This window comes from Rattus norvegicus, chromosome 9, assembly GCF_036323735.1.
Source record: "Rattus norvegicus strain BN/NHsdMcwi chromosome 9, GRCr8, whole genome shotgun sequence".
Lineage (NCBI taxonomy): Eukaryota > Metazoa > Chordata > Mammalia > Rodentia > Muridae > Rattus > Rattus norvegicus.
Window position 1 is genome coordinate 17986880 of NC_086027.1, and position 23288 is coordinate 18010167.

The 23288-nt window shown below is 41.7% G+C and overlaps 1 protein-coding gene across 1 annotated transcript in view; it reads left to right on the plus strand.

Annotated features, from left to right (window-relative positions):
* The window catches only part of LOC134480535 (uncharacterized), a 55073-nt gene that overhangs the window by 22921 nt on the left and 8864 nt on the right, over nucleotides 1-23288 (plus strand). The window contains exon 2 of the mRNA XM_063268068.1: nucleotides 20354-20622. Coding sequence (XP_063124138.1) covers nucleotides 20532-20622 — 91 coding nt within the window. The 5' untranslated portion in view covers nucleotides 20354-20531. The remainder of the gene's footprint in view (nucleotides 1-20353; nucleotides 20623-23288) is intronic.

Here is a 23288-nt window from a genome sequence, read left to right on the forward strand (position 1 = left end):
ATCTTAGCCATTCAGACTTGTGTAGGTGGAATCTCAGGGTTGTTTTGATTTGCATTTCCCTTATAACTAAAGATGTTGAACATTTCTTTTGGTGCTTCTCAGCCACTCCATATTCCTCAGCTATGAATTCTTTGTTTAGCTCTGAACTGCAATTTTCAATAGGGTTATTAGTCTCCCTGCAGTCCAACTTCATGAGTTCTTTGTATATTTTGGATATTTTCCCTCTATCAGTTGTAGGATTAGTAAAGGTCTTTTCCCAATCTGTTGTTTGCTGTTTTGTCCTAACCACAGTGTCCTTTGTCTTACAGAAGCTTTGTAGCTTTATGAGGTCCCATTTTTCTATTCTTGATCTTAGAGCATAAGCCATTCGTGTTTTGTTCAGGAAATTTTTTCCAGTGTCCATGTGTTCAAGATTCTTCCCCGCTTTTGCTTCTATTAGTTTGAGTGATCTGGTTTGATCCACCTGGACTTAAGCTTTACACACGGCAATAAGAAGGGGATGATTTGTACTACTCCATATGCTGACCTCCATTTGAACCAGCACCCTTTGCTAAAAATGCAATCCTTTTTCCACTGGATGCTTTTGTCTCCTTTGTCAAAAATCAAGTGCCCATAGGTGTGTGGGTTCATTTCTGGATCTGCAATTCTATTCCACTGGTCTATCTTCCTGTCTCTGTACCAATACCATACAGTTTTATCACTAATGATCTGTAAACTGCTTTAGTTCAGGGATGGTGATTCCCAGGGAAGTCCTTTTATTGTTGAGGATATTTTTAGCTATCCTGCGTTACTTGTTATTCCAAATGAATTTGCAAATTGTTCTGTCTAACCCTATGAAGAATTGGAATCGAATTTTGATGGAGATTGCATTGCAACTGTAGGTCACTTTGGGAAAATGGCCATTTTTACTATCTTCATACTGCCAAGCCATGAACATGGGAGATCTTTCCATTTTCTGAGACCTTCTTCAATATCTTTCTTCAGACACTGGCATTCTTGTCACACAGATCTTTCACTTGTTTGATAAAAGTCACACTGAGGTATTTTTATATTATCTGGGACTATTATGAAAGGTGTCATTTCCCTAATTTCTTTCTCAGCTTGTTTATCTTTTGTGTAGAGGAAGGCTACTGATTTGTTTGAGTTAATTTTATACCCAGCCACTTTGCTGAAGTTGTTTATCAGGCTTAGGAGTTCTCTGTTGTAACTTTTGGGGTGTCCGATGTATACTACCCTATCCTCTGCAACAGTGATATTTTGACTTCTTCCTTTCCAATCTGTATCCCTTTGACCTCCCTTTGTTGTCTGAGTTTTGGCTAATGCTGGGGACAACATACAATGGAGACATCTCAGTAGCCCGCAGTAGCTTTTTGTAAAAACTGGTTGTTTCCATTTCTCCAAACCTTAGCCCTGGACAAGGGCTGTATAGATTTCATTTGTGTGTGACTGCCTATCAGTTGGCCTTGGTGTGCACAATTATTGTATTATATCTGACTTTCCTAAGGGCTGTATAGATTTCATTTGTGTGTGACTGCCTATCAGTTGGCCTTGGTGTGCACAATTATTGTGTTATATCTGACTTTCCTACTTCTTTCTCCTCCTGCTCTGGTGAATTCTGTGAAACTAGATGTTCCTTGATTTTATGATTCTTAGACAATTGGAAATTGATGCATAGGGGCACAGCACAGCACGGCCCTAGTGGCCCAGGTGGATACTGTGTGTTCTCATCTTGGAAAAAATGTAATAACTGCAGAATTGTAGTTCCAGATTAGGGTTTGACTTGCAAAGACAGCTTGAAGAAAATAAGAGAAAATGAATTAGAGCCAACATTGGGACCCTAAGAAAGGAAAAAGTTATTGAAGTTAGGAAGTAAGTTTTACATAATATTATAGACTGGTTAAGGAAGTATAGAATATATAAAATTATATACTAGTAAACTAAGTCTAACTACTGGAACCCTTATGAGAGTCATTGTGTGCAAGGAACAGAACGCTAGTGGAATTAGTGTGCTAAGAGTTACCTTGATTCTTTCTGGCCACTGCCTGGCAGTTTTGCCTATGTCATTTATCATTAGAGTGTCACAGGAAAATGCAATTAGCTGGTCTCTGAGCTTTGGACTCTGAAGTATAAAAGTAAAGAGTTAAAGTTTAAATAATGATAAGTTTACAATTATTATTATTATATTGGCCACAGGCCTGGGTATAGGGCAAGCCTGAAACTTTGGAGAACAGTTGTAATTCTTAGTTCTTGGTGGGATGTAGTCATTCTTTGCATTTGATTTGCCAATGATTACAAAATCTCTTTTTTCTACCCGCTTTTGGATTATTAATAAAGGACTGGGGCAAGAGAAAGGCTACAGAACATGTGAAGAGTAAATGAGAGAGAGCATGAGGGAGTGAATGAGAGAGTAAATGACAGCAAATGTAAGAACAAATGTGAGAGCGAATGAGAGAGCATGAGGAGAGCATGAGAAGAGTGAGTGGAGAGAGAATGTGAAGAGTGAATGAGGGAGCTAATGAGAGAGCGAGTCTGAGAACAAATGTGAGAGCCAGGGAGAGAGCATGAGGAGAGCATGTGAGAATGAGTGAAGAGAGAATGTGAGGTGTGTATGAAGATTTTGTGTGTGCGTGACAGGAGAGTGCATGTGGTGTGTGTGAGATATGTGTGAGGTGTGTATGAAGAGTGTGTGTGTGAGTGACAGGAGAGTGCATGTGGTGTGTGTGAGATATGTGTGAGGTGTGTATGAAGAGTGTGTGTGTGAGTGACAGGAGAGTGCATGTGGTGTGTGTGAGATATGTGTGAGGTGTGTATGAAGAGTGTGTGTAAGAATGAAAGGGTAATGAACAGACGTGTGCATGATTGTGGGATTTGAGAAAAGAAAACTGCAATAAAAAAGGCAGAGTGCACAAAAGAATGCAGAGTGTGTGCAGCCTCAAGCTGAGAGAGAGAGAGAGAGAGAGAGAGAGAGAGAGAGAGAGAGAGAGAGAATAACTTTAAGCCTTGAAGTTGCCTGTCAGTTTGTACCCAAAGAGGAGTCTGTGGATATGTATTATGCGCCTTCCAGATATTCCTGCTTTCAGGTGAGAACTCTGATCCTGTGACAGAGGCCAGGAAAGTCTGACAGAATGGCTGCAACCCTGAGGGCAGAGGATGAAATATTTGGCCTAGACCTCCTAATTTATCTTTTCACCTGAAGCCTTATTATTAAATTTTCTTACTGGAATAGGACTACGATCCTGGTGAGGGTCTTCTCTCTTGGATACTTAATCATTTCTTCGTTGTCACAGACTGTTTGAGCTTACTCCAGTCACTGGGACTTATTCACACCTTCAAGTTTCCTGAACTTTTCAGATTTCTAACGTTTGTGGCAAACTGAGTGACAAAAGCAATGAATGTTGAGCACTTCCCTGGGGTCCAGTGCATATGGAGCTACGGGGGTATGGATATGGTAAATCCCTAGGAGTTACTCTAAGAAAGTAGGACTGTGCTCTTAGGACCCCTGCGTGACCTCACTTCACTTTGCCAGCTTTGTGGGCTTCTACACTGCTGCTCTGAGAAGAACTGAAAACTAATGAAATAGATGTGTAGCCTCCCATTACCTTTGTCATTGTTAGGATATTAGTAGGAGAGGTTTGATTGAAATATACTCTCAAAAATATTAACAAAACCACTGCCTCTTGTGTACCATCTGGATGAAGTACCAAGTTCACAGACAGTTCTTCACAAACTTCTCAAAGCCAGCAAACTGGAGCATGAAGAAAGCCAAGTCCAAGGCATTCAAAACCAGCATCCTCACCAATGCCCCCAGGAAAGGCTTTGGTAAAAGACGGGAGGTACTGAGACAGTTGGCCCTCATACACTCAGAGAAGACTGTGCCAGGAGAATTGGGGAAGGATTGTGGGAGAGAGTAATTAAGTATCAGTAGTCAGTGAGCAGAACGTAAAGTGAAAAAGAAAAAATATATAAATAGAAATAAAATAAAGGTCTTTAACAAAATGGCACACAATGTATTGCTGAACTAACTCTACTGTGTTTACACTTGCACATGCTTTATATCTAGAGAGACTAGATGTGATAAAGTAGGATGCCCTTGTCGTTTACATATACTATGTATACTGCAAAGATAAATGAAGTGGATAACATGCAGATCACAGATCCGTTGTTCCCTCACATCTATGTGGCTCTGCTTCCCTTTATCAGGACTGTGGAGGCCTCTGCTCATCCAGGTCTCAGGGCTCAAGCAAAATGCAGTCCCCTATGATCTCTGGCCAAGTGCTCTTGTGTTCCCAAAATTACTCTGCCTCAGGCTGCAGAGGCACTGAAGGGCCAGCCTTCACCTTCAAGGTGCAACCACTCTTTCAGTCTTTCCAGGCTCTCTGTTACTCAACTGAAGGTTTCAGCAGAGGCCTTTCATCTCAATAACAGAAGCTTACCTAATCCAAAACATTGGGAAGCCATCCTACACTCCTGATTGCCTGCTTACCTGAGACCAAACAACATAGCTCTCTTCTTTATGCCTGTTTCCCTGATTTGAAAGTAAATATTGTGTTCATCTGTGGCATTGGTGGTAAGAATAAAATCCTTAACATGAATAAGAGGACCATGCAGAGCATGGCTTTACATTCTATATACAAATTGAATAGCTAGAGGGAATTACCAAAGAAAACAATAAGAATCCTAACAACAATTACAGAAATTATGAAATGAAATAAAACAAAAACAAAAGCAAAAACAAAAATACCTTGTGGGTGCTGGTATTAAAGGCATGTATTAACTCTGACCAGCTTTTAGGTATTTCCAATAAAAAGCAAACAAACAAACAAACAGCCTTATTACAGTTGCAGCAGGTGCAGGAGAGAAAGCTGGGAGATATCCTGTGCTGCTGCCCCCATGCTGTGATTCTGCAGCAACAAATTCCTTGGGAATAGGAACCTGTATGCAGTGGGATCCCGTGCTGGACCTGTCATCTCAAAAATGGGGGCTTCTCTAATCCAAAACCTTGGAATCCAGTTTACTTCAGGCCAGGAATGAAGTCAGCCATCATTAGGGAAAGAGCAAGGGAAAAATTACAAAGGAAAAAAATATGTGCCTTAATCAGAAACAATCCTCAACTTCTAAGGCCTCCACAATCTCCACCCCTCTCTTCTGAGCTGTGCATAGAGATGTTGTATAACTCCAGATGGTAGGAAAAGGCAGAGTTCTTCCCAGAAAAGTCATACATGATTTTCACCCTGATAACTGTGAGGTGAGGTGGCATCGTATCACAGAGTCAGCTCACCCGGGATAAGAACACAGAAGCCACAGATGACAATGCCAAATGGACTCCCTCCTGAACGTATGGACCCATTAAAATTGAGGTTTAGCCTAACCTTAGGCCATTCCACTCCCTGCCCATCCGCCTGATTTTTATGTTTGCTATGAATAAAAGATCAGAGTGGAGCCCCAAATATCCTCATGATAGGACTTGGAAATTCAGGAAGAATGATAATGGACAAGGGATGGCTATGTGGTTACAATGTGGTAACTGGGTTCTGACCAAGAACCTCGTCCTTAGCCAATGGAGACTTTAGGCCGGGCCTCCTCCTTGTTCCAGTGCAGGCTAAGACTTCAGGGTCAGGCCAGCTCCTGAGCCCCACACAGGGCTGCCTGCATACCCTGACTGCATTAGAGCCAGAGTGCTCTCCGCCCCATCCTCTTCTCTCCTCTTTGTCACAGCCATGGTACCCAAGAGCACTTGTCAAACACCTTTATACATCTATGTCAATCTCAAAGTCAGATTCCCAGAGAATCAATCCCCATAGCTGATCATAAATGAGTATTCTTTGTGTGTGTGTATATATAATGTTGTAGAACACAGAATAGGGATTCTTTGTGAAAGCTTCGTGGACATGTGTCTTTGCACTGGGATCTTTCCACATGACTTAGATATCCTTGCCATGAGGTCATTACCAGTCACCTTGCCATTTCAGTTTCATTTTTCTTTTGGATGCTATCGCTGTTTGATGTAAGATCCAAGGCTGAACTTCCATACTGGGCTATGGTTTCAGACTTGCTTTAGAGCCATATGGCCCTCGGGTTGTTTCCTTTTGATCCTAGAGGTTGATTAATATCTCCAGCAAGGCTTCCAGTACTTGATAGGTACATGCTGTCAGAGCAGAGTTATACAGAATTCATATGCTGGCCTTCTTCTGATGGTGCTTATCTTTGCCAAGTCCTTAAACAGGGCAGCACTTGGAAGAAAAAACCCTGCAGGCAAAGAAATCATATATGTGGGTCTACCCCTGGCTCCTTGAGAAATGAAAGAGGAATATGGTCTTGGCTTACTGGAAGTCTTATCCCAAGACTAGGGAAGGGGACTCCAGAGAGCACTAAGCCTTCTCCTCATCTATCATAGTCTGTATAGCCTGTGGCTTTCATGTGGTCAGTGTGATGACCTTAAAATGTTCTAGGCATTTCTGCCATTTTATGTCTCTATACCTAGACATGACCTCAGGTGTACAGTCACATTGGAAACATAAAAAGCCTTGCACCTGAATTGTGAAATTCAATGTGTGTTATATTTAAAATACCACAATAAATGAGTGGCCATTGCTACAGTAAATATTATTAGGGGGTTTCTCCCCCACCGTAGATCATTTAGTTCCCAAATGAAAGACACAAAACTTTTAGATTTATAATAAGCCTTAAAGTACTCGAGCTGGGCAGACATCAACCCTCTGTGCTATTTTTTCTGCTTCCCTGTCAATAACACCGAGGTATTGCCTGCCATGCTCTGCCTGGGTCACTCCTGTTCTGACAGGCTGGCCCTCATGGTAATACACTCATGATCCACCTACCCTATGGGGTGTAGTCGTCTTCCTTCTCCTCCATGTCCTTTCCCTCTCCTCATGGACCCTGCCTGAGTCCCCAGGCCCAGGGAAACTTTGCTCTGTCCCCTCTCTTCTGCCCAGCCCATGTTGTAGGGATTTTATTAACCATTCAGGGATAACATAGGAGGCAAAAAAAAAAAATCTGGTATACCTGAGGTTCTCCTTGTCTTGGAGCAACCAGGCGTTAGGGTACAGAATTTAGCATTTGAATATACAGCAGCACAGACCAACCTATTATAGGCCGATCTACTTTGTAGTTGGACTCAAAGCTTGGCTCTCACACCGCTTAGATGTTCAATGGTGGAGAAGTTATTTTACCTTTGTGTGACTCTATTCCCTTATCTGCACAGTGAGGATGATAATGAGTGTTAAATTCACAGAGTTGTCTTTGGGACTGATGAGTCAATATATTTAGTAGTTAAGTAGTGGCTATCATTGACAACGTTTTCCCAAGTCACTTCTAGGAGGTCAACTGACTCCTAGGTGAGTCTTTGGTTACACTGCTTCAGTTTTCTGTGGCTACACTGTTCAAATGGCATCCACTGGTCACACATGGCTATTTGAGATGAACTGAACTTAGAACTAAAATCTGCATCTTTAGTCACATCAGGCAAACCAGGAGGCAAACAGCCAGCCAGAATCCATAGCCAGAAACACTGCAGATATAGAATATTTCTATCATCTACAAATTTCTCATGGACAGCAGTGGTCTAGGTTCTTGGTGTCTGGTTTTTCCTTCAGGGAGAATTACTTGCTGTACTAATATCCAACGGTTTATTTTTAAAGCAACGTTACCAAAATATGACTTACTCACCCCCAAATTAATCCAGTTCAAGTCTACAATGCAATGGCTCCCCATAAATCTACCCGAGTTCGTCGCTAGACCACGGAACAAAAGAACAAGAGTGTATGCAGTTCTGTAAAATGGTATGCATCAATATTGACCACTGCATAATTATAGTGCACTACTTTTGATTTCTTCAAATTCAGGCCTTTTATTGATAGTTGTACAAAAATACATTATCCTAGAGTTGAGAAAATATTATACAGAATTTCATCTGGACTTTATATTTCATTGAGACTTTAATATTTTTGCATCTTTTGCTAGTATTGTTAGATTCTTTATAAGAGTTTTATTTTGTGGATTTTTTTGCCGATCTGGTCACTATTTGATGCCATTTCAATGTTCTCAGGATTTTGATGAAAATAATACCACAATGATAAAGTGATACTCATTTTCTTGAGCCATTTACATATGTATATACACACATATATGGGAAGTTATATATACATATTTCTATGCTATACTGTGTAGAATACAATTCTATTATACGTCAACATATACAGTTTGCTCAATATGATTTCTGTGAATGTTATCAGTCATGGGGAAATAATAAGAGCCTGAATAAACATGGACAATATTTGCAGAATGCACATAAAATTGAAGATGGTATATAAGCAAAAGTGTGAAGTATATCACTTAGAGCTTTCATATCGAATGCACTTTAAAATTTTTAATAGATTAAAAAGATTTAAATCATCTTTACCCAGTTTCATTTTTTTTCACAATGTATCTCCTGGATGATTTGAATTATATATGCTGCTCAAGATCCTTTAAACAACAGTAACCTAATGCCTTACATGTGTTTCTGATATTTCTATTCACTTGATCACTGTTCAATAATTGTACCAAGTTGATAGCTCTAATTTTTTATCACTTTAAGAATGTAAATTTCATGTGTGTGCATATACTTTTGATCCTAACTCTTTGGAGGCATAGGCAGGTGCATCTCTTTTTTGAGTCAACCTGGTCTACATAGGAAAACCCTATCTTAAAAAAATCAATCAATGAATAAGCAAATAAAAAAAGAATTTAAAACACTTGAAATTAATATGAACACAACCACATCTTTAATAACAATTGATTTTTTTATTGCAGATAATTTATATAATCCAAAATGTTATATAGTGTCATATGGGAACTCAATTTATCGTAAAATAAACCTGCTTTTCTCTTTTCATTGATTGCTCTTAGTTAACATTTTCATACACATATATAATTTATTCTGATTATTCTCTCCCCCACATCGTCTCATCCCCTCCCCTATGACTTAAACTTATACAGTCTTCTAAATTTAGGCTTTCCAAATTTAGGATTTCTCTTTTATTTATTGTACATTCCTTTACTTTTCCATCTACATTTTATGATATCTTAATAAGAAACCCATTCTATCATTGGCATTATCTCAGTGCTTGGTAGGAGACATTCACATTCTTCAGTAGCTTGTCATCAGTGCAAGATATGATGTCGAGGTCTCTCTCTCTCTCTCTCTCTCTCTCTCTCTGTCTCTGTCTCTCTCTGGCGCTGGCTCTCTGTCTCTGTCTCCCTCTCCGTCTTTCTCTGTCTCTCTGTCTCTCTCTCCATCCCCTCCCCAATTGTTTTGTTTTCTAATACAAGGTCTCACACTTTAGTCTAGCCTTGAACTCAAGGCAATCCACCTACCTCAGCCTTGTGAGTGTTGGGATTCCAGGCATACACCATCTTGCCCAGTGAATTTTGTGACTCTCGTACATCCCTTTACCATTTCTGAATTATTTTTAATATTGCTGTGACCCTTTTCTAGCTTCTAGATGTAGATACATTAACTGATTAGAAGGTTTTATTTTTAAAGATTTATTTATTTATGTACATGAGCACTCTGTTTGCGAGTGTGCCTGCATGTCAGAAGAGAACTTCAGACAGAAGAGGGCATTGGATCCCACTACAGATAGTTGTCGGTCACCATGTAGTTGCTGGGAATTGAACTTGGGAGCAATGGAGAAGCAGCGCTCTTAACCACCAAGCCATCTCTCCAGCCTGATAAAAAAGATTTTAAATTTCATTCTTTTCGTGTTTGTTTGCATCTTTCTTCTTGAGAACACTGTGATGGAATGTCCAAATGGTGATTAGTGGCGGTTGGTAGAAGGAGCCATATGTGTGATGCTGCCATATGTGTGAGGGGCTGGCAACAAGGTGCAGACCCAAGACCATGGCCCTGAGCACTGAGGCTCGCCTGCTGGATGTGGGCTCTCAGGATGCCTTCAGGTGAGGACAGCAGGTGGTGGCTTGCGCCCTGCTGAGCCGGCCTAGGAGAGTGGCAACTACAATCGCCATGCCCAAGCCTCCAGCCTGGGGCAGCTGGGAGCTCCGGAGGCGATGGCCACAGTTAGGTCACGCTGGGCCTGGGGGCCACAGAAGCCGCCCTGCGCCTCCTCAGAGCCCTGAGAGGGGACTGACCCGCCTGGACGGAGCCCGGAGCTCCGCACCACAGGCCTCCCGGTGTCGCGCCTCGCCCTGTTGTCTGCCCCACGGAGTGGGCACACGTGTCCTTCCCACCCCGCCGTTCGACCGCGCCCGAGCCGGGCCTCAGGGCACGCGGAGCTCGTGGGTGAGCGCGGGGCCTGAGGGGGCGGGGCGCGCGCGTTATATTTGGCGCCCGCAGCTGCGCGTGTGCCTGGGCGAGTTTTCCTTCCACAGGTGCCAGCAGCCGGGGCGCCGCCGCCCAAGCTGACTCCTCTCTCTCCCTCTCCAACCCCGGCAGGGTCCAGAGGTGATTCTGCCTGCACGATGTCCTCCTTCCTGGAGACGAGCTCTTCGCAGGCGCCAGGTCGCGAACAAAAAGAGAAAGAAAAAAAGAAAAGAAAAAGCAGAAGAAGAGACCAGGGAAGGGGACCTTAGCGGCTTTGGGGGTCAGCTCCGCCTGGGGCAGGCGCGCTATGATAGCGGCGGGGTTTCCAACAGAGACTGCAGCCTCGCAGTGTCCAGGGAAGAAGCCCAGGCCAGCCCTGCCAGGGGACCTCGAGGCCTGGCGCTTGCCCGGATCCCTAGCCGGACCTCGGTCTGGTCCCCAGGGACAGCAAGCAGCAAGCAGGGCGGGCTGCACCGCCAGAGCAGCAGAATCAAGGTAGGTAGGAGACCCGCGTCCCTCCTTGGCTGGTTCTGGCCCTGCCCCCCCGCCCCCCTTCCCCCTGTCCTGGGAAAGCAGTGGCAGAAGGAGGCAATGCAAAGTGAGCCCATTGGGTAGGGGAAGGGAGGGTTCAGGGATGTATGGAGAGCTGAAGTAGGGATTGGAAAGCCCATAGCATTGGGAAAGAGTGGAGAGGTAATCTGGAGTATGCTGTTAAAGGACTGGGATCGTGGGAAAATATTTTCTTAAAACCTCAGGCAATGAATGTATTATTTAATAGATTTCTTCTGATCTACTTTGAAATTGGTTGCCCCTTGCAAGAGATTGTATTGGGAGGATGTAAAATACCCTCCTTCAATTACTCGGAGAAAGGGAACATAAACAGGGATTTCCTCTTTTTTAGCCTCCAAAGCTCTGAGAGATTACAGTTCTGCATAATTTAATTCTTTCCTACCTGCTATGAGCAGGCCTCCAGATCAGCAAGTTCCTTTGGAATGGTTTTGCTTATTTTTGTTTATTTTCCATGGTGCTGATTAGAAAGCCATGAATTGTTTTGTGAATTTTAAATTTCAAGAGGTGACACCCAGAGTTGATGTTGGTTTTCTTCACACATTGCAGTGTAGTTGCAGCATAAAAAAAAAATACTTCTTGTGACAAGAAGTGGAAAAAGAAAGTTGATGAGCTAAGAAAAGAAGAGCCTTGAGCCGGAACAACATTTGGCTTCCTCAAATATGGAGCAAGCATGGAATGTGGCTTTTTCAGAATCGAGGGGGTTTTTAGGATTGGGCAGTGAGTGCTGTGTGGTGCTAACCTGTCCCTTTTGTGGCTGACAACCCTTAGGAGAAGGTCAGAATGTGCCAACAGCACAGAGTTGGCACTGGTGGTGTTTGAACTCAGAAGTGCTCAGGAACTGTGAAAGTTTCTCTGTTATCACCCTGGAGCCATCTAGTGAAATAGACCACTGTGATGCTGTTTAAGAGGCCATTGTGAGGGCTGGAGAGATGGCTCAGTGGGTAAGAGCACCAAGTGTTCTTCCAGAGGTCCTGAGTTCAAATGCCAGCAACCACATGGTGGCTCACAACCATCTGTAAGGAGTACTGATGCCCTCTTCTGGTGTGTCTGAAGACAGCTGCATTGTCTCACATATAAATAAATAAATCTTACAAAAGATTGTCATCTACTGCAGTTTCTATGTGGACAGGGCACAGTTGAAGGGATTAAAGATCAAGTACATTGCCTGTCTTTAAAGATCAAGTGTATCATCTAACTTTTAAACCAAGAAATGTAGTGTCTTTTTTGCTGCTTGTGTAGCTTTTAGTGATGTATCTTTTCTCCTAGTACGTCCTTTGTTTCCATAATAGTTGTTTTCAAGTATATATGATTATCGCTCCTATTTGCAGAGCTATTCAATATTTTCATTGGTTAAATATTTGTGGTGAATTTACATTGTGATATCAGTAAAATGCTATGTGAAAATTTTAGAGAATATACCGGTTTGGGTAATTTTAATAACCTTTGCCCTCAAGTGGTGGCCTGTTTTCACATTGAAAAGACTGGAATTCATTACCATCCATAGCAGGATTGATAGGGAAGCACAATGGACAGCGACAGTGTTGTTCTCTTTGACAGTTGTGGGAGCCAAGAAAGAAGTGTGACTTGCTTTTTGTGATTTACCAAATCAAGACTCAGTATCATTACTATAGAAGCCCATGGAAAAAATGATGAAGTTTTCAGAAATCACCAGTTGAAGAAATGGTGGTGGTTTTGCTTATATTGAATTCTGAGTTTCAAATTTATGTTTCATTTTTCTTTATTCCTTAATGAGGCTTTTTATTAAGTTTTTTAATCACCATTACACACTTAGATGCACAGTGCTAGGATCGTAGTAGGTGCTCATTAAATCACTGATCATTGGGGAGGAGGAATGATAAGAAAGTATGTATTTTCTGTAAGTTCTGTTAGTTTTGGGAACAGGTGGTTTTAGGCTTACCATCATACTTTGGTATCTTGTCCCACATAAGACAACTTGACAGAACCCCCTTTCTGGCCATTATGTTCAACTTATTTTTCTCTTAATCATTCTTGAAAATCATGGAAGTAGTGTGGAAAATTGATTGTACCTGCAGTATAGCAAAAGAGCCCAGTCTAGATAGGAAGCAGGTATGTTTCTCCATGAGCTGATGTCTTAAAACATCTAGATTTTAGGAATTTGGTGTTGTGTTTTCAAACATACATCTTACAGCATACAGATAACATCGTGATAGAATAAAGGAATCTTTTGATTTAGCACCAAATTCCCTAAAGCAATGACTACTGCACAGCTCTCTTGGCCATATGAATAGCCGAAATTATATTTCACTCTTTTAAAGAAATAATGAAAGCACTTAAGGTTAAAGAGGAGCCCATGGGAAAAGTTTGCTGTGGTGTTTCTCTTTGGTTTCTTGTGCTCTTTCTAGAGAATGACTTTAAGAAGTCAGGGCGACGGGTCAGGTGGTCAGTGTGGTCAGGCAGTCATGAGCAGATGGTTAAGCGATGTGCTAGGGCCCCATAGGCCAGTGAGCCCAGCTGAGAAGCAGAGTCTAGCCAGTGAGCCTAACTGAATAGCAGAGGCTAGACAGTGAACCTGACTGAAGAGCAGAGGCTAGCCAGTGAGCCAAGCTGAAGAGCAGAGGCTAGCCAGTGAGCCTAGCTGAAGAGCAGAGGCTAGCCAGTGAGCCTGACTGAAGAGCAGAGGCTAGCCAGTGATCCCAGCTGAAAAGCAGAGTCTAGGCAGTGAGCCAGGCTGAAGAGCACAGGCTAGCCTGTGAGTCTGACTGAAGAGCAGAGGCTAGCCAGTGAGCCAGGCTGAAGAGCAGAGGCTAGCCAGTGAGCCTGACTGAAGTGCAGAGGCTAGTCAGTGAGCCTAATTGAAGAGCAGAGGCTAGCCAGTGAGCCTGACTGAAGAGCAGAGGCTAGCCGGGAACCTGACTGAAGAGCACAGGGTAGACAGTGAGCCTGACTGAAGAGAACAGGCTAGCCAGTGAGCCTGACTGAAGAGCAGAGGCTAGCCAGTGAGGCTGACTGAAGAACAGAGGGTAGCCAGTGAGCCTGACTGAAGAGCACAGGTTAGCCAGTGAGCCAGGCTGAAGAGCAGAGGCTAGCCAGTGACCCTGACAGAAGAGCAGAGGCTAGCCAGTGAGTCTGACTGAAGAGCAGAGGCTAGCCAGTGAGCCAGGCTGAAGAGCAGAGGCTAGACAGTGAGCCTGACTGAAGAGCAGAGGCTAGCCAGTGAGCCAGGCTGAAGACTGAAGAGTAGTGATTTTAACCTTTATTTATAAGTTCTTCCGTTTTCCTAGAATTTCTACAAAGGTTTACCGCCATAAAGTTTGACTTATAAGGTTCTCCTTGCTCTCTTCTTCTTATCTCCTTTCCTCTTGCTCTTATGACACAATAATTCCCTTACTCTCAATGCCTTACTCTCAACGCTATGCCTTTACTTCTAAGTTCTTCTTGAGTTCTGTTCTCTTCAGTTCAGTTCTGTCTAAAAAGCTTTCTGTCTCTTTGTCCTCAGCATTTGTATATCTTTCTGAACACAGCATCACATGGTGAAAAGTTCACCACAAGTTTGCACAGGAATTCAAATCATAAGTTGGATAATCAGTTTACGACAGAGAATGTTTACATGCATATCCATGAAGAGTAATCATCAGGATAAACTGTCACCATCTGTCACTGGCTCTGCATGTTCATGGAGAGTTAAAAGCTGTAATTTTTATGAGAAAAGAATAAGTGAAATTGCCTATAGGCAAATCCAGTCAATTATTTACGTTCAGTCCTTGCACCTATAGTAAATCATTAGTTCTCTTTTAATGAACATTTGTTAATTGCTTTATACCCTCTTAGATTGGGTTCTAATTTGTAGATGCCTGCTTGGTATTGCAGAAGCAATTCACTCGTGAAAGTTTAAGAAGGAAGAGTTCTCAATGCAATTTTGATTACCAGAGAAAACATAATAGCTGTCCCATTATAAAGGAGCTTAAAATTACTAATCTAATTTTAGGAATTCTTATAGAACCATCATAAGAATTAAGAAATCATCTATTTGTCTGTACATCATCAGGCCAAGACAATACATCTTCGCTGCTCTGTGGTGATCTGCTCAAAAGAGTGGGGTAAAGAGGATGACAAATACAGAGGCAGATATTTGCAGCCAACCATTCAGCTGAGAGCAGGGTCCCCAATGGAGGAGTAAGAGAAAGGATTGAGGGAGCTGAAGGGGTTTACAGTCCCATAAGAACAACACTAAGAAACACCCAGAGTTCCCAGGACCGAAACCACCATCCAAAGAGTACACATGGACAGACCCATGGCTACAGCTGCATATGTAGAAGAGGATGGCCTTCTTGGGCACAAATGGGAGGAGAAGCCCTTGGTCTTGTCAAGGCTTGATGCCCCAGTGTAGAGGAAACCAGAACAGGGAGGCAGATAGGCCTGGGTGTTTGGGTGGGTGTGGTAACACCCTCACAGTAGAAGGGGGAGGGGGTTTTATAAGGGGTTTTGTGGAAACCAGGAAAATGGATAACATTCGAAATGTAACAAAAGCCCTCTCTGGGGAAGGGACAGCGGTTAAGCTGCTCTGAGCCCCTACTTCCCTGCTGCCTCCCTTTGATCGCGACTGTGGTGCATGGTGTCAGCCTGGGACTCTCCATGGGCTGCTGCTGGCACTGGTCCTGGCGTTCATGCCAAGAGCATGATGAGCAAGGAGCACATGGTTTGTCCCGATTCAGAGCAGGGCGGGTGGCCACCAGAGAATAATCACAGCTTCCTGTACGATCATGAGGTCTTCCTGGGCAAAGAGGACTCCAAGACCTTTGATAGCTAATCCTGGACGAGAGCAGGAGAGGCTGGGGAAAATTGTTGATCCAATTGACAGTGATGAAGGCAGCCTTGTTACTACTGAGGATCTGAAAGTTTGGATCAAACAGGTACAGAAAAGATACATCAACCAAAATGTGGCTAAACTCTGGAAGGATTATGATAGGGACATAGATGAAAAATCTCCTGGGAAGAATACAAGCAGGCTACATATGGCTACTACCTGGGAAACCTTGCTGAATTCCAAGATAGCTCTGATCATCACAACTTTAAAAAGTTGCCTCCACGAGATGAGAGGAGGTTTAAGGCCTTGACGGTGACCTGACAGCTACTCAGGACGGGTTCATTGCTTTTCTGCACTAAGAGGATTTAGAACATATGAAGGAGATTGTAGTTCTGGAAACACTGGAGAATATCGACAAGAACGGGGATGGTTTTGTGGACGAGTATGAGTACATTGTGGACATCTTTTTCTCACGAGGACAATTGCCCTGAGACCTACTGGGTTTTGTCTGGGGAGCAGTTCAATGATTTCCCAGATCTGAACAAGGATGGGAAACTGGATTAGGATGAGATTCACCATTGGATCCTCCCTCAGGACTATGACCATGCACAGGCTGAGGCCCAGCATCTGGTGTATGAGTCAGATAAAAACAAGGATGAGATGCTGACCAAGGAGGAGATTCTAGACAACTGGACCATGTTTGTGAGAAGCCATGCCACCAATTACAAGGAAGATCTTACCAAAAATCATGATGATCTTTGAAAGAAACTCATCCTCATGTGGCCAACAGTCACATGCTTTCTATTCTGGCCGATTGCTATATTTGTCAAGTATATAGCAGTTGTGTCTCTAAACAATAAGAAACCTTTCTAAAGCTCAAAAAATCATGCATTTCACCACAAACAATAATAGTAGGAGATTTAAACACGCCACTTTCATCAATGGACAGATCAGGGAAATAGAAATTAAACAGAGACACAGAAAGACTAACAGGTTATGAAACAAATGGATTTAACATATATTTATAGAACACTCCACCCTAAAACCAAAGGATATACCTTCTTCTCAGCATCCCATTGTACCTTCTCCAAAATTGACCATATAATCGGTCACAAAACCGGCCTCAACAGATACAGGAAGGTAGAAATAATCCCATGCCTCGTATCAAAAAACCACGGACTAAGGCTGCTGATCAATAACAACAAATAGGACAAAAAGCCCACATATACATGGAAGTTGAAGTCAATGACAACTTGGTCATGGCAGACATAAGAAAGAAATTAAAGACTTCTTAGAATTTAATGAAAATGAAGATACAACATACCCAAACTTATGGGACACAATAAAAGCAGCGCTAAGAGGAAAACTCATAGCTCTGTATGCCTGCAAAAAGAAACAAGAGAGAGCATATGTCAGCAGCTTGACAGCACACCTAAAAGCTCTAGAAAAAATTAAATAAACCCTAGGGAGGTAGAAGGCAGGAAATAATGAAACACAGGGCTGAAATCAAATAAGAAGAAACAAAACCGAGTATCAAAAGAATCAGCAAACCCACGAGCTGGTTCTTTGAGAAAATCAACAAGATACATAAACGCTTAGCCATATTAACCAGAGGTCACAGAGAGTGTATCCAAATTAATAAAATCAGAAATAAAAGGGAGACATAACAACAAAATCTGAAGAAATTAAAAAGATCATCAGATCCTACTACAAAAACATATATTCAACAAAACTGGAAAATGTGGAGGAAATGGACAATTTTCTATACAGATACCAGGTACCACAGTTAAATCAGGAACAAATAAACCATCGAAACAACCCCATAACTCATAAAGACATAGAAACTGCTATTAAACATCTCCCATCCAAAAAGAGCCCAGGACCAGATGGATTTAGTGCAGAATTCTATCAGACCTTCATAGAAGACTTCATACCAATACTGTCCAAACTATTCCGCAAAATGGAAACAGACAGAGCACTACCAAACTCCTTCTATGAAGCCACAATTACTCTTATACCTAAACCACACAAGGATACAACAAAGATAGAGAAATTCAGACCTATTTGATTTATGAATATTGATCAAAAATGCTCAATAAAATTCTTGCAAACTGAATCCAAGAACACATCCAAACAATCATCCATCATGGTCAAGTAGGCCTCATGGCAAGGATGCAGGGATGGTTTAATATACGGAAGTCCATCAACGAAATTCATCATATAAACAAAGTCAAAACCACATGATCATTTCATTAGATGCTGAGAAATCATTTGACAAAATTCATTACCCTTTCATTAATAAAGTCCTGGAAAGATCAGGAATTGAAGGCCTGAATCTAAATATAGGAAAATGCAAAATACATCAAACCTGTACCTAACATCAAACTAAACTTAGAGTATTGAAGGAATCCCACTAAAATCAGGGACTAGACAAGGCTGCCCACTCTTTCCCTACTTAAGTACAATATGGTACTTAACGTCCTAGCCATAGCAATCAAACAATGAAAGTAGGTCAAAGGGAAAAAATTAGAAGGGATGAAGTCAAAACACTAATATTTGAAGATGATATGATAGTCTACTTAAGCAACACCAAAATTCTACCAGAGAACTACTTAACCTGATCAACAACTTCAGCAAACTGTCCGAGTATAAAATTAACCCAAACAATTCAGTAGTCTTCCTCTACTCAAAGGGTAAACAGGCTGAGAAAGAAATTAGGGAAATGACACCCTTCACAATAGTCCCAAATAATAAAAAATAACTTGCTGTTACTTGAACCAAGCAAGTAAAAAATCTGTATGACAAAAACTTCAAATCTCTGAAGAAATTGAAGAAGGTCTCAGAAGATTGAAAGATCTCCCATGCTCATAGATTGGCAGGATGAATATGGTAAAAAATGACCATTTTGTCAAAGGCAATCTACAGATTCAATGCCATCACCAACAATATTCCTACATAATTCTTTATAAAGGTAGAAAGTGCAATTTGCCGTCATTTGGTTAACATAAAACCCAGGATAGCAAAACTATACTCAACAATAAAAGACCTTCTGGGGGAATCACCATCTCTTACCTCAAGCAGTATTACAGAGCAATAGTTTGTATGGTATTGGCATACAGACAGGCAGCTCAGTGGAACATAATTGAAGACACAGAAAAGAACCCACACACCTATGGTCATTTGATCTTTGACAAAGGAGGTAAAACATCCAATGGAAGAAAGATAGTATTTTTAACAAATGGTGCTGATTCAACTGGAGGTCAACATGTAGAAGAATGCAAGTTGACCCATTCTTATTACCCTGTACAAAGCTTAAGTCCAAGTGGATCAAGGACCTCCACATCAAACCAGATACACTAAAAGTAATGGATAAGAAGTAGGGAAGAGTCTAGAAGACATGAGCACTAAGGAAAATTTCCTGAACAAAATACCAATGGCTTATGCTTTAGGATCAAGAATCGACAAATGGGACCTCATAAAACTGAAAAGCTTCTGTAAGGCAAAGGACAGTGTCATTAGGACAAAAAGGCAACCCAGAGATTGGGAAAAAATCTTTACCAATCCTGCATCGGATGGAGGGCTAATATCCAAAGTATACACAAAACAGAAGAAGTTAGAGTACAGAGAGCCAAACACCCCTGTTAATAAATGGGGTTCGGAGCTAAAGAAAACATTCTCAGCTGAGGAATATAGAATAGCTGAAAAGCACCTAAAGAAATGCTCAATATCCTTAGTCATCAGGGAAATGCAAATCAAAACAACCCTAAGAATCCACCTCACAACAGTCAGGATGTCTAAGATCAAAAACTCAGGTGACAGCAGACGCTGGCGAGGATGTGGAGAAAGAGGAACACTCGTCCATTGTCGCTGGGATTGCAAACTGGTACAAGAACTCTGGAAATCAGTCTGAACGTTCCTGGAAAATTGGACATTGCCCTACCTGAGCACACAGCTATACCTGTCCTGGGCATATACTCAAAAGATGCTCCAACATACAACAACACATATGATCCACTATGTTCATAGCAGCCTTATTCATAATAGCCAGAAGCTGGAATGAACCCAGATGTCCTTCAACAGAGGAATTTATTCGAAAAATGTGGTACATCTACACAATGGAGTACCACTCAGCTATCAAAAACAATGACTACGTTCAATTCATAGGCAAATGGAAAGAACTAGAAAATATCATCCACAGTGAGGTAATCCAATCACAGAAAAGCACACTTGATATGCTCTTGGGAGCGATGGCCTTGAAGCCCTCCATTATTGATGTTATTATTATGGTTAGCATTAAGTATGACTGGGTTCATGGAAAAACCCCAGCCAGCTGCAGAAGACTAATACAAATGTGGTGGTCAAGATGAATAATCATATGATAACGTGTGACGTTAAGATACCCAATGTGATGACCTGTAACCTTTCTGAAAAACCAACATCCTGTTGACTAATAGATATTACAAACCTGTGAGTTTTCTGACAACCTGTCAACATCAGCCAATTCCCTGACCACACGAATATTTTGTCCTTGGCGTGGGTAAATTTTCTTACTTCTCTCCTCTCTCTGTTACCCTTTTTATGGTACAAATTCAGCCTTGGGGAAAAATAAAATTGTCACCTTGATAAGACTCTTGTCTTGGCGTCCTTCTTCGCGTCTCTTGTCCCCCATTCTCTTCCAGGTACTCAGCACCCCTCATTGACAGTATGCACTCATTGATAAGTGGATATTGACCAAAACCTCAAATTACCCAAGATGCAATCAACAGATCTCAGGAAACTCAAGAAGAAGGATGACCAAAGTGCAGATGCTCCTACTCCTTCTTAAAATGGGGAACAAAAATATCCATAGGAGGGGATATGGAGGCCAAATCTAAAGCAGAGACTGAAGGAACAGCCATTCAGAGTCTGCCCCACATGTGGCCCATATATATACAGTCACCAAAACTAGGTAAGACTGATGAAGCTAAAAAGTGCTTACTGAAAGGGACCGGATATACATCTCCCCTGAGAGACACATACAGGGCATGTCAAATAAAGAGGTCAGTGCTGGCAGTAAACTGCTGAACTGAGAACAGGACACCCTTTATGGGAATTAGAGGAAGGATTCAAAGAGCTGAAGGGCTTGCAACCCCATAAGAACAGCAATGCCAACCAAATAAACCACTAGCAAAAGACTATACATGGACTGACCCAGGGGTCCAACTGCATATGTAGGAGAGAATAGCCTTGCTGGGGCACCTGTGGAAGGGGAAGCCCTTGTTCTTAACAAGGTTGGACCCTAAGTGCAGGGAAATGTCCGGGAAGGGGTTTCTAAGTGGCATGGATTGGGGGAGCATACATATGGGAAAGGGCACGGCAGGGGGGCTTATGTACCAAAAGCTGGGAAAGGGAATAACGTTTGAATAAAACATATATATCTATTAAAAAAACTGAAATTTAAAAAAATGATACTAGTACCAAAAAATAATCAAAAAATGTGAATAAGAAAGATATTTTAGGTTTTGGAAAAAGATGAATGCCAGGTATTTGAAAAACTGTATGACCATGGTAAACACTTTACTATACTTGAGAAATTTTTTACATGTTAATGAACTGCATCTTTTTTTTAAATAGTGAATGGAAATACAGTCCCTTCCTGGCTGTGAGTCTAGGTATCCAGATGTAGTGGAATTCATTATTTGTTGAGTCCTGAACCTTTGAGTCTGCTTCTAACTCAGCTTATGCCAAGGAAACTAGGCCAAGATGATATCTAAGCCATTGACTAAACTATCTAGACTAACAATTACAGGTGAAATTCCACCTTGTAAATGGTACGAGAGGAATAAAAGATACCTTTAAGGATTTAAAAAAGATGAAATGTACCCAAAAAAATCCAATAAAAAAGTTTAAAATAAAAATAACTTAGGAAATACAAAATACTGGGGTGCCATTCCACAATCATGATGTGTTTCTTCGGTGATAGCTTACAGGTTAATTTACTTCTCTATAACTGTTTTCTTATTTCAAATTAAGTAATGGCATCATCTGTGGAGTGATGGTGAGAACAAAAGCTTTGCCTAACTTGAATAATCGATCCCTCCTGAGCATGTGCTTAACATTCTAAGCACAGGGAAATTTCCTGAGGGGATTAAAAAACAAAATCCAAACATAAAACAGGAACAACAACGATTTAAAAACATTCTGCACGCTGGGTATGAAGGCATGTTACAACTTTAATCAGCTTTGTAGGTATTTCTAATAAACACACAAGAAACAAAAATCCCATCACAGTCCTAGTAGTTGCATCCAACAAAGGAGAGCTGTGAGGTAGTCCCTGCTACTTCTTTCCCCAGATACCCCTGGGCCTCAGGCCTGCACCCAGTGAGCTGGACCAAGAGCAGCCAGGTTGAAATTCCTGATGCCATGGCAGGATTCTGCAGGAACATTTCCCTTTGACAACAAGGAACCTGTGTGGAGGAGACCTCTTGGTGAGTCCTCAAGGACTCTACATGTCCTATTCTACAGGGAGAAGCCCTGGCAGGTCTTTGACCAAGGCCAGCCAGTTGTTTGGGGAAGTCTCTGGTCATGTGGCAGAGGGTGAGGAATGGCAGAAAGAAGGGCAGCTCCACTGAGAGCAAAGGATAACCCTTCTAGGCCTATGAACTCCTAATTAATTTATCTTTTCACCTGAGCCCTATTCACATTTTCTTACTATCATACAACTGTGATCTTGATGAGCAGCTGGGCTCTTGTTTTCTTAATCAGTTCTTTGTTGTCACAGACGTTTTTAACTTACTCCAGCCCCTGAGACTTATTCATACCTTCTGTATGCAGTAGGACCCTTGGTGGGACTGTCATCTCAAAAATTAGAAGGTTCGGTAATCCAAAAGATTGGACTCCAGTTTACCTCAGGCCAGGAAAGAAGTCAGCCACCATTAGTAAAAGAGCAAGGGTAAAATTACATAGGAAAAACAAGTGGCTTAATCAGTAGAAAAGATCCTCAACTTCTAAGGCCCGCACATCTGCACCCCTCTCTTCTGAGCTTTGTATAGTGATGTTGTATAACTCCAGATGGTAGTAAAAGGCAGAGTTCTTCCCAGAAAGGTCAGACATGATTTTCACTCTTACATCTCTGAGGTGGGCTGGCATTATAGCACACATTCATGTTGAATTATTATAACACCTATGATAAGAAGACAGAATCCATATATCACAATGCCAAATAGACTCCCTCCTGAACGTATGGACCCATTAAAATTGAGGTTCAACCTGAACTCAGGCCATTCCACTCCCTTCCCGTCCTCCGGATTCTTATGTTTGCTACAAGTAAAAGATCATGGTGTAGTCCCCAATATTCTCATGCCTAGACTTGTCTATTCACGGAGAAGGATATTGGAGAAGTGATGGTTATGTAGTTACAATGTAGTAACACAAGGTCCAGGTTGACATTTGCTCACTGATGTCCAATTTAATTCTCTTGTTATATTTGAGAAAGGGAGGATGTCCTACATAATATATAAAACAGACAGAAATTTATTGTTTTATATATGCCCTGTAGTTGATCCCTATGATCCCAAGGAAAAGGAGTTTTTATTGCAAAAAAATAGGATTGTAGACCATTGATTTTGTGAAATA